The 15,072-nt window shown below is 42.1% G+C and overlaps 1 protein-coding gene across 5 annotated transcripts in view; it reads left to right on the plus strand.

Moving 5' to 3' along the window:
- The window catches only part of tango2 (transport and golgi organization 2 homolog), a 31,469-nt gene extending 17,530 nt beyond the window's left edge, over positions 1–13,939 (plus strand). For 4 of the 5 annotated variants that reach the window (XM_079516212.1, XM_079516210.1, XM_079516211.1 and 1 more), the window contains exons 6-9: positions 9,640–9,707; positions 10,351–10,504; positions 12,574–12,681; positions 13,110–13,939. In XM_079516212.1, the coding sequence (XP_079372338.1) occupies positions 9,640–9,707; positions 10,351–10,504; positions 12,574–12,681; positions 13,110–13,230 (451 nt within the window). In that variant the 3' untranslated portion in view covers positions 13,231–13,939. The remainder of the gene's footprint in view (positions 1–9,639; positions 9,708–10,350; positions 10,505–12,573; positions 12,682–13,109) is intronic. The other variant, XM_079516214.1, reaches the window with a different exon arrangement.
- Positions 13,940–15,072: the final 1,133 nt, after the last annotated feature.

Raw genomic sequence — 15,072 nt, forward strand, 5'->3', positions numbered from 1 at the left:
CAGGCTACAGGCTATTTGATTTACAAAATGATTAGTATTATAACCGCCGTCCCTCAGTGCGGCGGCGCTCCTCGTTATATGTGCCCGATTTAAAATAACAGATCTCTAAGCTGTCGAGACACGCCATGAGCGGGTGCGTGGATGGTTTGTAAACTTTGTAGGCTATGTTTGTTCTTTTGGACACCGAACGCAACGGGGACGATATGGGGTCTTGGACATAGCTGCTTCACTTCAGAGGAAACTAAGGGGAGCTACTCACCACCACTGGAAATGGAATCCATTAGAATGATATGGAAATGGTACATTAACAGTCTAACGTGAGCTACATAAATCCTTTATTTCGGCGATAAGTCCATTGAACTCCTTTCTCACTCTCACACAGACACACACTGAACCACTGACGGCGCACGCCGCTGCGCTGGCCATGCATTAAAGTGGCGTTCTTTTTTCTTTTTTTTCCCCGGGCTTCATCGGGCTTCGGGCCTAACATTATGGAAATCTTTAGGGTCGGGCCGAGCTTCGGGCTGAACCAGTTAGGGCCGGGCCGTGCCGGGCTTCAAATTTCGGGCCCGATGAGAACTCTGTCCCACAGTAATAAGGGGGGGAAATATATTGGCCATTCTTACACTTTATAAATGTTACACTCAGTGTTGGGGATCTCTGTAGCGGGTGGAAGATCCAAAAGCAGCTGCAACAGCTTGTTACCTCATGCTGGTCACCAAACCTAGCCACATTTTGCTATGGGATGGCATCCCATTCCTCAACCAGGTTTGGTTGCAAGTCATCCAACGTGGTTCTGTTGGTCACTCTAGCATGTACAGCACGCCCAAGCTGATCCCACAAGTGTTCAAATTGGTTGAGGTATGGACTTACGGCAGGCCATTCCATCCTCTCCATTCCAAATGCTGGAGGTAGGCTATATTACCCTGTGATGATCCTGGCTCTGGGGGGCGAGCGTAGTCATCCTGAAGATTGGTGTTAGGTCCCAGATTCTGAAGATATGGGATCGCCACCAACTCCAGAATCTCATCCCGATATACATTGATATTGCCTTCAATGATGACAACGTTGTCTTGCCTGTGAGAGAGATACTGCCCCATACCATACCAAGCTGCTGCCTGTGAGAGAGATACTGCCCCATACCATACCAAGCTGTTGCCTGTGAGAGATACTGCCCCATACCATACCAAGCTGTTGCCTGTGAGAGATACTGCCCCATACCATACCAAGCTGTTGCCTGTGAGAGATACTGCCCCATACCATACCAAGCTGTTGTCTGATAGTTTTTGGAGGCAATAACCACACGTTTAGCTGTGTTGCTCATTCCACGAACGCCAAATCCTTAAAATCTATACCTTGTTGTAAAGATGACTAATCAACGATTAAAATGATATAAAATACAATACCAATTGGTATTATTAAAGTGGAGACATAATGGACCAAAGTTAAGTTTCCGAACTTTTGTTGCTGAGTTTATCATGGTTCAAATTTGAGTTTGACTTTGAAGTTAGAAATGTCGGACCAATGCATGTCGGGAGCAACGGGTGATTTTTGGTCGGATAAGCGTGTGCACCCCATTTGGATAGGAAGTGGGCGTGGCGTGTGAAAAGTTCAGTCACACGAGTCAGTTCAGTTACGCGAGAGGGACTCGGAGTAGAGTCGCTGCTTCTTCGCATGGAAAGGAGCCAGTTAGGTGGTTCGGGCATCTGGTTAGGATGCCTCTCGAGCATCTCCCTAGGGATGTCGTCGAGGCACGTCCCACTAGGACGAGACCCCGGGGCAGACCAAGGACTAGATGGAGGGATTGCATTGACTCACTGGCCTTGGAACGTCTCGGGATCCCCCAGGAGAAAGTTACTAATGTTGCTCTGGAGAGGGAAGTCTGGAGCTCTCTGGTAGAGCTGTTGCCACCGTGACCCGACTACGAATAAACGGTTTAAGATGGATGGATGGCTGGATGGATGGATGGTGGCGTGTCTGATAAAATTGATATCAAATATCTAAATACCGAATTGAGCAACTTAAAAACTGCCCGGGGTGTTCACAAGAGTGAGTATAAAATATCCCTTTAAGGCAGGTACAGTATGGTACCTGGTCTAGCAAATGGGAATATGCAAGAAGGCAGTATACTCAGTATACTCTATACTACACAGAGTATACATAGTTTTGGCATTATGAGCCGTTTCCATATCAGTATCTATGACATGTTACTGAAAGTAGAACATAACCTTAATGATGATTACTAACTTATTGCAAAAGGAATGTAATCATTTTATCTATAGCTCTCATACACATGCAGTCATGCACACACAGCCTCCTACACATGCATTTCATCAGAAAGGTTATTCAGAGTGCAGGGTTACCTCGAGTGCAGCACACATAGTTTTGAGATCCACGTCATTGCTTATGGGCCTTTTTTGCAGAGGTCATGTTCCGCATACTACTTGTAATACCAGCCACCCATTACTGACCGCACTCTGCAGGAACACTCCTGGGAGACTGGACTCTGACTCCACAGGGCGGGTCAAACCATCAAACCTCTAGTGAAATGTCTCTACCTCTAGGAAAACAACCCACTGCCCAAAAGACTGAATGTTGGTGGGTGGATGTAGTGTAGATTGCTGTGGAAAAACTGAAATGATAAAACAGAAGTGATGTGCCAAACGTCCCTCAAGGGTAATTATAAGATCTAGATGCACACATAATGTATGTGCTTATTCTTCGTATGAATGTGCTCTATACTATACTTAAGCTGTACGATCCGGGCGAAAATGGCCTCGCTTATGGTCTCGTTTGATTGGAAATCCATAACGGCATTCTACTGAGCCGTGGTCCCAGCTGTACGATAACTTCCACATCGAGATATTTGATATTCCATACACACTCAGACCTGAGAGGCATAGAGATATCACACTTCAGTGTTGTCAGATTGCAAGACAAGATCATAATTGCGCTGTACCATGGGATCATGGATATGGAGTGCGAGGCATTGTCGATTGAGATTTCAGTTCAAATAATTTATGTCCCGAAAGGACAATTCTACTTGCAAATTAAAAACTAAATGAGCAAAGTGTCTCACAAAATTAATTCATTGGTCTTTACAGATTAAGTTGCTCATCGGTGCAAGATACAAACTTGTGCTCTGCCACATTTGACTCAGTGCTGCTAAAGATACCTTTCTTAAGAGGTTTATCATACAGAACGTATGATAAACCTCTTTAACTTTATTTATATCTTATCTATTAAGGTCATTATGCATTATTATTTTTATCTAATTTTGTTGTATTGTTGTACTGTTTCTGCGGCCACCAACATTTCACTGCTTGAACTTGTATGAGTACTACATTGAGGTCTGCAGTCAGGAAATTCAAGCATTTGTATATATGGTCTCTTTAAGGGGACATGGTTTTTAGTACTACACGATTAAAAAGAGAGCCCCATCTTTTCTCAAAGGATACCTTGAGAGAGAGACGGACATGACTGTCTGAAGTAACACCTGTTTGTACTTGATCGTTTAATTGTTTGCGGCAAAACCCCACCCGCTGTGTTCCTCTCCTTCAGTCTGACATTAGTCTGGTGATCCGGTGAGGAGGGGAGACAGAAGGAAGAAATGTGAGTGGCTGCACAGAGCAACAAACTGTACAGCAGAACGCCAGAAAAGGAGAGTTAGAAAGAGGAAGGCTGGTTGAGAGATCACACACATTCAAAGGCAAAAAGACAAAGGAGACTTGGAGGCAATGAGTAAAGAGTGGTAGAGACAGAGTAAAACAAGAAAAAACTGCCAGAATGCCATACACACACACACAAAGTGAAATCAAAGCTAGATCAGTTCAAACAAAGATGACTATCACAAGTATCACACAATCCCTATAGTTATCTTTCTATCGGCATGGCAACAGGTCTTCCTTTTTACAGGGCTTAAAGTTCTCAGTCCTGGGGACTGATTTCAGTCCTGAGGATTTCATAGGGGTCATTTAATGACATCAGTGCAGATTTGCAAAAAATCTTTTTCAGTCTTGGGATTTTTTGGGGCTTTAAGCCCTGTCCTTTTTAGAGGCTTGGAGATTCAGTTTCGGTGGTCTTTCCCCTCTGCCTTCCTTGATCTGGCGAGAGAATCTGTGAACGTTGGTGTGGTGTGATGCATAGATGTTGGGTGGTGGACATTTATGCAGGGTTTAATGTAGTGATGCACCAATATTCGGCCGCAGAAAATATTCGTCCGAAAATGGCTAAAAATGCATTTTCGCCCTATTCGGATTCAGCCCAAATAGGCCGAAAATATTAATGCATTCAACAGTGCTGAATAAATGTTTCATGGACCCATAATAGTGATTATTTTTTAAGTTTTGCCATAATCATGTCTTTTGTCATAATCGGGTAGCTTTAAGGTGACATGACAGAAATGGTAGGAAAAAAGATATATAATATTAATCGTATTCGGTTTTCGGCCAACTGTTTCCTATATTCGGTATTCGGTTTCTGCCAAGAATTTCCCTTTCGGTGCATCCTTAGTTTAATGTGTACAGTCTACTTCATTGGAATGCAGAGAATGGGAAAGCCATAAGAGTCTGCTCTGCTGTAATTTATGCAATGCTCTGTCTGAATGTTGCTGCTTATTAGAGTAATATTGCCTTGATTAATAATGTATAAGCATGTTTGAGTCTTTACATACAGTATGAGCAATGCAGTCATTTGCTTTATTCATACAGCCTTGCCTTGGTGCAGCTAAAGCCATTTGAACTTTATCTCAGATATTATCAGCTTGATATATTCAAGATTGCATTTATGCATGAATGCCCATTTCAGTAAAGATTGTTATATAGTTAAACACATAATGACTGTAGATGTACACGCCTGGAAGCTCCTAGTAAAACTACTTATCTCTAGGGCTGCAACAGTTAATCGAACTAACTGATTTAATCTATATACTGTATCATCAAAAATCTAAAATGACAAATAGCCAATACACAATACAATCATTTATTCGACAAGCTATTTTTGTGTGACAAAGTTGTACGACAAAGTATACAATGCTACTGTAATACAGTGGTTAATCAGACTAACATATTTAGTCAATTATGAAAAAATCTTAGAACGTTTTGTTTTTTTATTATTCAATCGAAAAGGTAATGATAGAATAATTGCAAAGAAAAAGTCCTACTTACTATTACTACTATTAATCAGAAGCTCCAATCAAGTGTTTCTCTTTTGGTTCATACATACTCGTTTCCTAGGCCGGTAGGAACGTAAGAACAGCATGATCATAAAAGAAAAAGAACTGCTCAGTGTGCATCGTTAGTGTTCGTGAACAGCTCATCTGATGTGTTTGGCTGACAAAAGTCCCATGCAGCACATTTCTTTGAGTCAAGCAGTATGTACATGTGTTTTCTAAAAACAATTTCAAATGGTTTGTGGCCCGTAACTGTGAATTGGAGCTCTTGGCAGAAGCTTGTTTTTTGTAGGAAATGGGGAAAATAGTGGTGGCTCAGATTTGCACATTCCAAGGCTGGTATCATGACTGAATGATCTCTTAAGGGTTTCATGAGGAATGGCTTTGAATATGTGTTGTTTCCTAATGTCTGCGTTACTCTGGCTGTAATCGAAACATTATGTATGATTTATGTGTTGATAGAATTCTGTAAAATGGACTCCTACAGTCAATAACTAGTACATACAATAACATTTCAGTGTGCCTGTGAGTAAATCCAGATGTCTTTAAATACAGTATGTACCTATTAGTACAGCGGATTACCAAAAAATTGTGCACTTTTTCAAAAAAGCATGAAACTTTTACCATAGTTAGATGATACCATGAGGTGTATTTTCAGATGTGGAGTCAAGTCAGATTTGACCCCTGAGGCCCGGTAGAGCATAATATGTGACCAATACCCATAACATCCTATATAAGGCAAAAAAGTCCAAATTTCATCATTCTTTAAGTAGCATGTGACATATGAAACTAGGGTGATTTCATGATGCTGAATCCATTCCAAGCATTAGTTTTGCAAAAAAAACACTCATTGGGCTAAAAACGGCCAATGCCGTCATCACAAATTGATGATGCCAGCACATTTGGGCAAGTGGGCATGGCCGTTTTAAGCCCAATGAGTGTTTTTTTGCAAAACTAATGCTTGGAATGGATTCAGAATCATGCAAACACCCTAGTTTCATATGTCACATGCTACTTAAAGAATGATGAAATTTGGACTTTTTTGCCTTATATAGGATGTTATGGGTATTGGTCACATATTATGCTCTACCGGGCCTCAGGGGTCAAATCTGACTTGACTCCACATCTGAAAATACACCTCATGATATCATCTAACTATGGTAGAAGTTTCATGCTTTTTTGAAAAAGTGCACAATACCTCTTGTATTGGGGTATAAGCCGCTGTACTATATTGATTTTGGCTTCACAATCATTGCTGTGGGACTAAATTTAAGGGACCAAGCCTGAAGGGACATCTTATTGTATTTGTCTTTTTTTTTTTTTGCGAGCCGCCCCGCGTCCGAAACTGTAGAGAAATGACAGAGTTACCATGTGGGGGTTCCCTGTACTGTACTGTCACTGTACTGTACTGGCACACCCGAAATCATCATATATACAGTTAATATATGTGTGTGTGTGTTAGGTTGCGCACATGTGGTGAAAAACAACCATGCTGTTTTCGTGCTCAGACCCAGCCAGCCAGCCACCCAGCCAGCCACGGCACACACATAGCTCCGTAAGGGAGTGGTTGCACCACTCAAAAACTGTCTCATTTTTGTTTTTAAGTGAAAACATGCAGCGATAACAGCGACTTTGAACAGGCATAACAGGCATGCCTCGTCTGTCTGTATGTATGTTTGGGGTACGAACAGCTGCAATACCACTGGGTGACTTGCTTGGTCCCATTTTATTGCTGCTTACCGATCACTTACACAGGTTTTTTTTGTACACATGATGGAATTTAAATGCTCTGCTACATTGCATACGTATGGACACATCATGCAAATGCAAAACAGCATGCAGCGCTTGGATAATGCATAATTAAACATGGAGCTTGAGACTATTATGTGAGAGGCAATTAGGAAGCCTGTCTTTGTTTGTCACAGAGAATACTTTTAATAAACTTATTTTTTATAAATTGTATTGATCTGTAGGCAAATGAAAGCAACAGGGACATAAAAATCAGGAGAGACAAACTGGACGGAGATTTTATGTGGCAAGCAGCTCATCCCATTCCAAAATCATGGCTCCACATCGAATATTCAAATTCAACTTGGCTTAATTTCTACCGTTGATAGCAAATAATAAAGTAATTAATTAGAAAAGCAAATAATTAGAAAGAAGAAGAAAACACTTTTACTTCTTTGTAATTATTTGTTTGGTCCAAAATATTGAGTTTATTGTCATGATTTGTCACGACTCGAGTTGGCTTTGTACGACGCTTAAAAGGTCTTTAAATAAATACTTTTTGAAATGTCTATGGGAAAAATGCATTGGGAATAATTTCCTGGGCCTGGCATCGTCCTGAAAGGGGGCGGGACTGCGACGCTCTATAACGGCTCACTCCTTGTGAGTGACATCCTCCAGGAGGCTCCCACCTCCTTTTATGTTAATATCATGAATATCTACTGTAGTCTATATTTTGATTTTCTATATTTTTGTGTAGTTTCTGTTTTGTCCAGATGTTTGATTGTTGAATGTTTGTTTGACCACAATGGAAGCGTTGGCTCAACTGATGTCCATGAAACTAGATTATTGCAGCTTCAGCACAGAACACAGTTCAGTACGACATCTTCCAGACAGTTTACTGACGTGCTACAGAAACATACCCTGTTCCAACTCCTCCTTCCTCAGTCTCCTTCTGCCCAGTGGGCTCTCTGCCTCCCGCTGTTATATCATCTCTGCCTCCAAATTAACCTGTAGAACACCTGTGTATAAATTAGATGTCCTTGCTGGGCCTGTCCCTCTGTAAATGCTCAGTCAACATCACTGATTCCACAAATATAGAATGCTGGACCTTGCGGCTCGGATGGTTTGGGGAGTTGAGGTTGCGAGTTCTGAGATCTAAATCGTATTTTCATAACTTTTTTGGCAGCAATGGCATAATCCACCGCCCAGATAAAGAGTCTTGACAAACTATTTGGCTTTAGTTAAGTTCCATCTGGTTTCCATGCAGCATGTGCGAACTGGGGGGTGAAGTGGTGTTGGCGTACGCTGCTGTGTTCACGCTTGCCATAAGAATAGAAGAAAATATTAGTTTGGCTAAGAGTCTGGAAAAACACGAGGGTCATTAGGGTTTGTTGTAGGAAAGAATTAAGAATGCTCCTATGTCAACATGGGAACATTCGTTTGGCTGCAGGAAACACATTGACCTGGCTTTTAAAAAGTCAACATTTTCACTAGATAACCCGAACGATCATGCAAACACACAGATGACCCAGACATATCGCCATAAAACTAAGGGCAGCGACCCGTGTCCGAGTACACTTCAATCGGTCCCGAGATTACCTCCATGTTGTCCCGGGAACGGTTGGGTGATCCAGTCCCGGGAACGGTACGCACTACGCAGCATTCTCACTACCACAACATCTGCCAAGTGGTACCGAGTGCACATCCGGGACCATAGTGTGAATCTGCCCTAATAATACTTTGGCTTTGGAAAAGGTCTTTTTTGGTAGCTCATTCATTTTCGGCTATTCTACTGTGTTTGTACTGTGTCTGACGACGGACATGATGCAAGTGGTCTTATGCAGTGAAGTGAATAGTTGTCGTGTATTGTTACAGTACACACCAGTCTACTGACAACTGGGCAGCAGAGCAACAGAACAGAGATAATACTCAGATCAGGGATGGATGCACAAACATTGTGTAGGGCAGGCAACACACAAAAAGGTGTTTGTGGGGGTGAAGGGGGGGGGGGGGGATTGCTTCACCTCCATTTCAATGCGCTGGTAACTGAACCCACAAAAATCCGCACACGAAAGGCATGAGCGAATGTATAAATGTGGAAGCCCGGACAGGCAAATTTACGGATTGACTGTTGTGAAATTAATTATCAAATTTAATTCGAGACCCAGTACAAAGATTTATCTTAGGATGTAGTATTATTCAGTCCACAACAGCAGTGGTTGCCCTTGATGTCAGAGAGCCTACATTTCCTCTGCAATCTGAGACTCAACAAAGCAAGTATACTGTATGGTCTCAGGCATTGCAAGGTGTTTGTAATACTCTTCCTTTGTAAATTGAACTCTGCATTGTGAGATTCACAACATGCTGTTGTGAATCATTACACTTTTTGGCCATCAACATTTTTCTTTCACACTTGAATTGGTTTTGCAAGTGTAACAGTTTTATTAATGACTGCTTACTGGAGTCTTCCAGTAGAATTGATCAGTTGTTAAAGAAAAAAAGTACAGTATGTGCTGGGCTTTTGAAAGTAAATGTTACTGCTAATGACAATGGCCCCTGTTTGGCATAATGCCTGGAAGAAAAACTGCCTTTTGAAGATTTGTTGCTGCTGTAATTTGGGTAATTTATTTTCCTTTTAATATTATAAAAACTTGATGAGCCTTAGAAGGGTCTTGGTGATTAGACATGTGCCGTTTAATTGGTCTCTAAAATAGTATTCCATCTCACTGTCTCCCATGCAGAGCCAAAGAAGACATTATGTGTTACTATGGCAACAGAGGCAGCCCCAAACCCCTTCATCTAAAACCAGGTCTGTATTTTATAATATGGTTACCGTAGAAACTGATCAATTCATGTTACGTCTCTCCTGCTAGGTCTACTGATGTTATCCTATTGTTACCGTGCTGTTGTAGCCTTTAGCAGATACAGTGTATCACATTTCTGACTCACCGTACGCAACGCCCCCACGGATGCCCCTTTTGATACCCTTTTTTTAAATCTCTGAGACCCCAGTCTACTATACACTAAAATCCTCAGTGCTTTTTTAACCGAGTGTACACTCTCTGAGTTATAGACTCGTAAGTGTCCATTTGGACTACTCAACCTCCATGTTGAGAAACAGTGTATTAAATCTCACACATGAATGTGTGTATCGCGTACGTGTGTGTGTGTGTGTGTGTGTGTGTGTGTGTGTGTGTGTGTGTGTGTGTGTGTGTGTGTGTGTGTGTGTGTGTGTGTGTGTGTGTGTGTGTGTGTGTGTGTGTGTGTGTGTGTGTGTGTGTGTGTGTGTGTGTGTGTGTGTGTGTGTGTGTGTGTGTGTGTGTGTGTGTGTGTGTGTGTGTGTGTGTGTGTGTGTGTGTGTGTGTGTGTGTGTGTGTGTGTGTGTGTGTGTGTGTGTGTGTGTGTGTGTGTGTGTGCGCGCGCTATCATTGTTTTGATTGTGTCCTTTCCAGCAGGAATCTATGGTTTAAGCAACTCTCTGCTTGAGACACCATGGAGGAAGCTCCAGCGTGGCAAGCGTCTGTTTACCAGTGTGGTGGGTAACCAGTCACTGTCCTGCGACGGCCTTGTACATGAGCTGCTCGCCGTTCTCAACGACGAGGAGCAGTGAGTGACGCAGCAATGACTTATTTTCAGCCTCGTGTCCTGCTAGTTGTAATATCAGTGATTGTCAAACGTTTCCATTCCAAGGACACCCAGTTTGATATGCACTAGACAAGAGGTTCTCAAAGTTTTGCATGTTGTGCATGGTGCGTCTTGGTTCATTGTACCAAACGCGGACAGTTGACTGTACCTTCCTTGAACTGTACCCAAGCGATTTTTGTTTTCAATCAATCAATCTGTATGTATGTTTAAATCAATTTGTATGTTTCACTTTCAATCTGTATGTCTGTATATAAGTGCAGGGCTGCAGCCTGCAGGCTTTCAGAAATGACTTTGGACAGATGGAAAAAACTTTAGTTAAACTTGCAGAGTGACTTACTTTACCTGGGTTACATCTTCTGATAGTTGTACTTGAATGCTGACATGGATGACATAATAATCCCATCTAGTGTTTCATTAGTGCGACAGAACGTGACCAAATAGGCTACAGCTGAGCTATGTTGTGCTGCTAACAGGCAGCTGCATGAACACAGTAACACAGCATTGAAACAAGGCAGAGATACCAAGGAGTGGACTGATGCCACTGTTATGCAACACGGAAGTAGTACTACAGATTTGAAGCTGTTTATAGACCAGTCAGTCAGTGACATCACTGACGAATCCTTGGTGTTATTCTGCCTGCGACCGAGCCTTTCTTTTCACCGTCGTCTTGACTATTTTTTTTTTTTTTTTTTCCATGGGCCCCAGGTTGAGAACCTCTGCACTGGACCAGTGGTTCACACACCCCCCAGGTTGAGAACCTCTGCACTGGACCAGTGGTTCACATACCCCCCAGGTTGAGAACCTCTGAACTGGACCAGTGGTTCACATACCCCCCAGGTTGAGAACCTCTGCACTGGACCAGTGGTTCACATACCCCCCAGGTTGAGAACCTCTGCACTAGACCAGTGGTTCACAGACCCCCCAGGTTGAGAACCTCTGCACTGGACCAGTGGTTCACAGACCCCCCAGGTTGAGAACCCCTGCACTGGACCAGTGGTTCACAGACCCTCCAGGTTTAGAACCCCTGCACTAGACCAGTGGTTCAGACTTTTTAGCCTGTGACCCAAAAGAGAAATTTGTTGTCTCTCCGGGACCCAAACTAGTGGAAATAGCAGATCTACAAGCTCACAACGCATCGCGCTACATTGTGAGCTTGTAGATCGATCGAATAGATAATTAAAGGACCACTTTTCAACCTATCTTCATATAATTGGTCCTCACTAATGTTCATGATAAAATACCACCATTTTGTTCTACTCAGTCCGTGTCGTCTCATAGGAGGGCTGTGGGCAGTTCAGAAACCCGTCCACCAGTGACAATCATCATTAGGCATATTTTTTCAACAAGAACAAAACAAACAATATATATATAGATTTGTATTATCGTGAGAACGATGGCTTCCATTTTCACATTTCAACTTTTCAGGAATAGAAAGCCTGCAACTTTTCAGGAATAGAAAGCCTGCCGTTTCTATTAGCTTGGATTCCCCATCGATGATGTCACTGAGGACCAATTGGTGAGGACCAATTATATGAACATCGGTTCAGTGGTGAAGTGGTCCTTTAAGTTTAAGGTTCCCATAAAAATGTGTCTGCAACCCACAAATGGGTCCCGACCCAGTGTTTGGGAACCAGTGCACTAGAGTTGACTAGACCACGGACCTATCACATTTTTATCTCTGGGACCCCGATCTAATGATCTATGTACACCGTAAGATCCTCAGTGTTCATTTATCAGTGAAAGTGCACAAATGGAACAAATTGGACTCCTAACTATCAATCATTTAGATCGGACCACCTTGGTACCCCCTCAAGGATCCCTGGATATCTTTGGACCCCATGTTGAGGACCAGTGACTTATAGCTTATCGGCAACTGTGCAGGTCGGTGCCCTGCATACTCTTGGGGTTCTGTGTCTTGTTTAAGGACACATGATTATGATGCCAGGCAGGCAGGGATTGAACCGGCTTGTTCAGGGCAAACCTTTTGTACTCTCTCTCTGTGTGTGTGCGTGCGTGTGCGTTTTAAACAGGAACTCCCCAGACCCTGTTCAGGAAAGCCAGGGTCAAGGAGGCTATAGCAAGTCCATGCTCCAGGCCCTTTCAGCTGTGTGTGTTCGTTCTCCTCATTATGGCACAAGGTCAGTGTCCTCCACCGATCAGATTCTAAAAATGTCTTCTACATCCTGACAGTTTTCTGAAAAAGCTATGTTTCTATGTCAGTCGTTCTTCGATTTTTCAAAAATAGCAGACCTACAAGCTCGTAGCGCGCCACTCGGTGGCGCGCTATGAGCTTGTCGATCTGCTATTTTTCAATAGCTAAAGCATAACATAATGCTAACACCAAAAGGGGTTCCCGCCCAAAATGGGATACAAGCAAGTTTCTACAAGCTCACATTATGAGTGTTCGCTAGTTTGGAGAGAATTATTTTATTTTATTCCCTTTGGAAAACAAATAGCCCGAAATAGGGATGCTAGGGTTTATGTTGTAATCTGATTACTGCAATCCGGGTATTCACCAATCCCATAAATATTTATTCATTGTTTGTGTCTCCCTGCCTTCTTGAAGGACCAATACCATAATCTTGATTGATGCAGCAGGGAATGTGACCTTCACAGAGCGTACCATGCTTAACTGTGACACCACCCAGTGGAGTTCCAACTCCTTCCAGTTCCAACTACAGGAGTGACAACGAGACGCCCCCCTTTCCTTCTCCTGCTGCTCCTTTGGGAGCATGTGTCTTATTGAGGAGAACACCCATTCTCTCCACGTGCCTTTCTGCGATCGCTCCTGGCCTCCCATTCCTCGATCTGATCCCTCAAATGAGCACACTGCATCATAGCCACATAAATAAAAGAGACTCATCCCACATTGGAGGCGTGAGACCGTGAAATGAAGGGAAGGGAATAGATTAATTGCACTTTTTCTAGTGACTGGCTGTTTGTGGTGGTTGGGGGAGGGGTACATAGACATATAGTGGGTACCGTATACATATGGCCATTTTTGACATGATCAAATTATTTCTCGATTTATTTTAGCTAAGCTAATAAGAAGTGAGTGAATAGATCGACTATTCTTGATTTGGAAGGAGGAAACTTTGTATTGTGCTAATTAAGAAGATTGCCAAAGAACAACTGTGATCTAACAGAGAAAAGACAGAAAATGTGGCATGAAATCAGGTACAGATTACATTTTGAAAGTAATCTTCCTCAAGAAGATTACTTTCAAAATGTAATCTGTTGCATTACAGAATACCGGCTTCAAGTTGAAATTGGTAATGTAATCCAATGCAAATATTAACACTGTTATGTAAGCTAGTTTTTGATTGCTTTTAAAATCAATCATTTGCAGTTACATTATTTCTTTGCTATTATAATAAACGACCATTATCTTCTGGTTTTCCAAGATTTGTCTACAATCTCACAAAGTACTATTTTACGTTTGAACTTTTTTGGAAGTAATCCAATAACTAATGATTGTATTTGATCTAAGAAAAAAAGAAGAAAAGAAATTGCAATATGACTACTGTTTTAACATCAGCTGTAATGTTTTACATTTCCTTTTTGTATTTAATTCTCTTGGATTGCAATCAGTTACTCCCCAGCCCTACACACTGCACAGTAGTAATCTCTCAGCGCTGGTTTGCTGAAGAAGACAACAGAGCACTCAGTGTTGGACTCAAGTTGTTTCTGGCACTATAGAGCGTCGCAGTCCCGCCCCCTACCATGGACCAGGAAATGATTCCCAATGCATTTTTCCCATAGACATTTCAGAAAGTATTTATTTAAAGACAGTTACGCCGCGGACAAAGCCAACTAGAGTCGTGACAACTCATGACAACACAAACAATATTTTGGACCAAACAAATAATTACAAAGAAGAAAAACAACAAAAAGTGTTGTAACCTGCCGTTTTTTACATCTTTCTAATTATTTGTTCGGCCCAAAAAAATGTGTTTGTTGTCATAATTTGTCACGACTCGAGTTGGCTTTGTCCGCGGCGTAAACGTCTTTAAATAAATACTTTCTGAAATGTCTATGAGGAAAACGAACGGAGAATCATTTCCTGGTCCATGGTAGGGGGCGGGACTGCGACGCTCTATATCTCTGACCTCTTCTCAAGATAGAATTTTCATCACTGTTCACTTATGCAAAGATTGTATCACTGCACTGGGATTTGGTTGGGTGGCAGCTAATGTCTTGCATCAAATCTCTTTATTAGAGTAAATCACCTGGAGAGAAGTGTCCATGACCGCCAACTTCCTGTTGAAGTGTTTTGCTTAGCCTCTGTGCCGTTTTATTAATAAATAAAGTATTAAATAAGCCTAACTGAAGAAATTGATTTTACCACTACGTTGTTTCTCTTCTTAAAGCTGCTATAAACAATAATGTCACATTTTTTATTACTTACTACTTTTTTTTGGTATTCAAACTGCCAGCAATGGGTAGAACTCTCCCAAAAAATGTAGTCTCTGTGACACATCTAGGGGCCGCAATCTGCATTCAAAGAGGTTCCTAGGCTTTGTCATTGG

This window comes from Electrona antarctica (assembly GCF_951216825.1).
Source record: "Electrona antarctica genome assembly, chromosome: 12".
Lineage (NCBI taxonomy): Eukaryota > Metazoa > Chordata > Actinopteri > Myctophiformes > Myctophidae > Electrona > Electrona antarctica.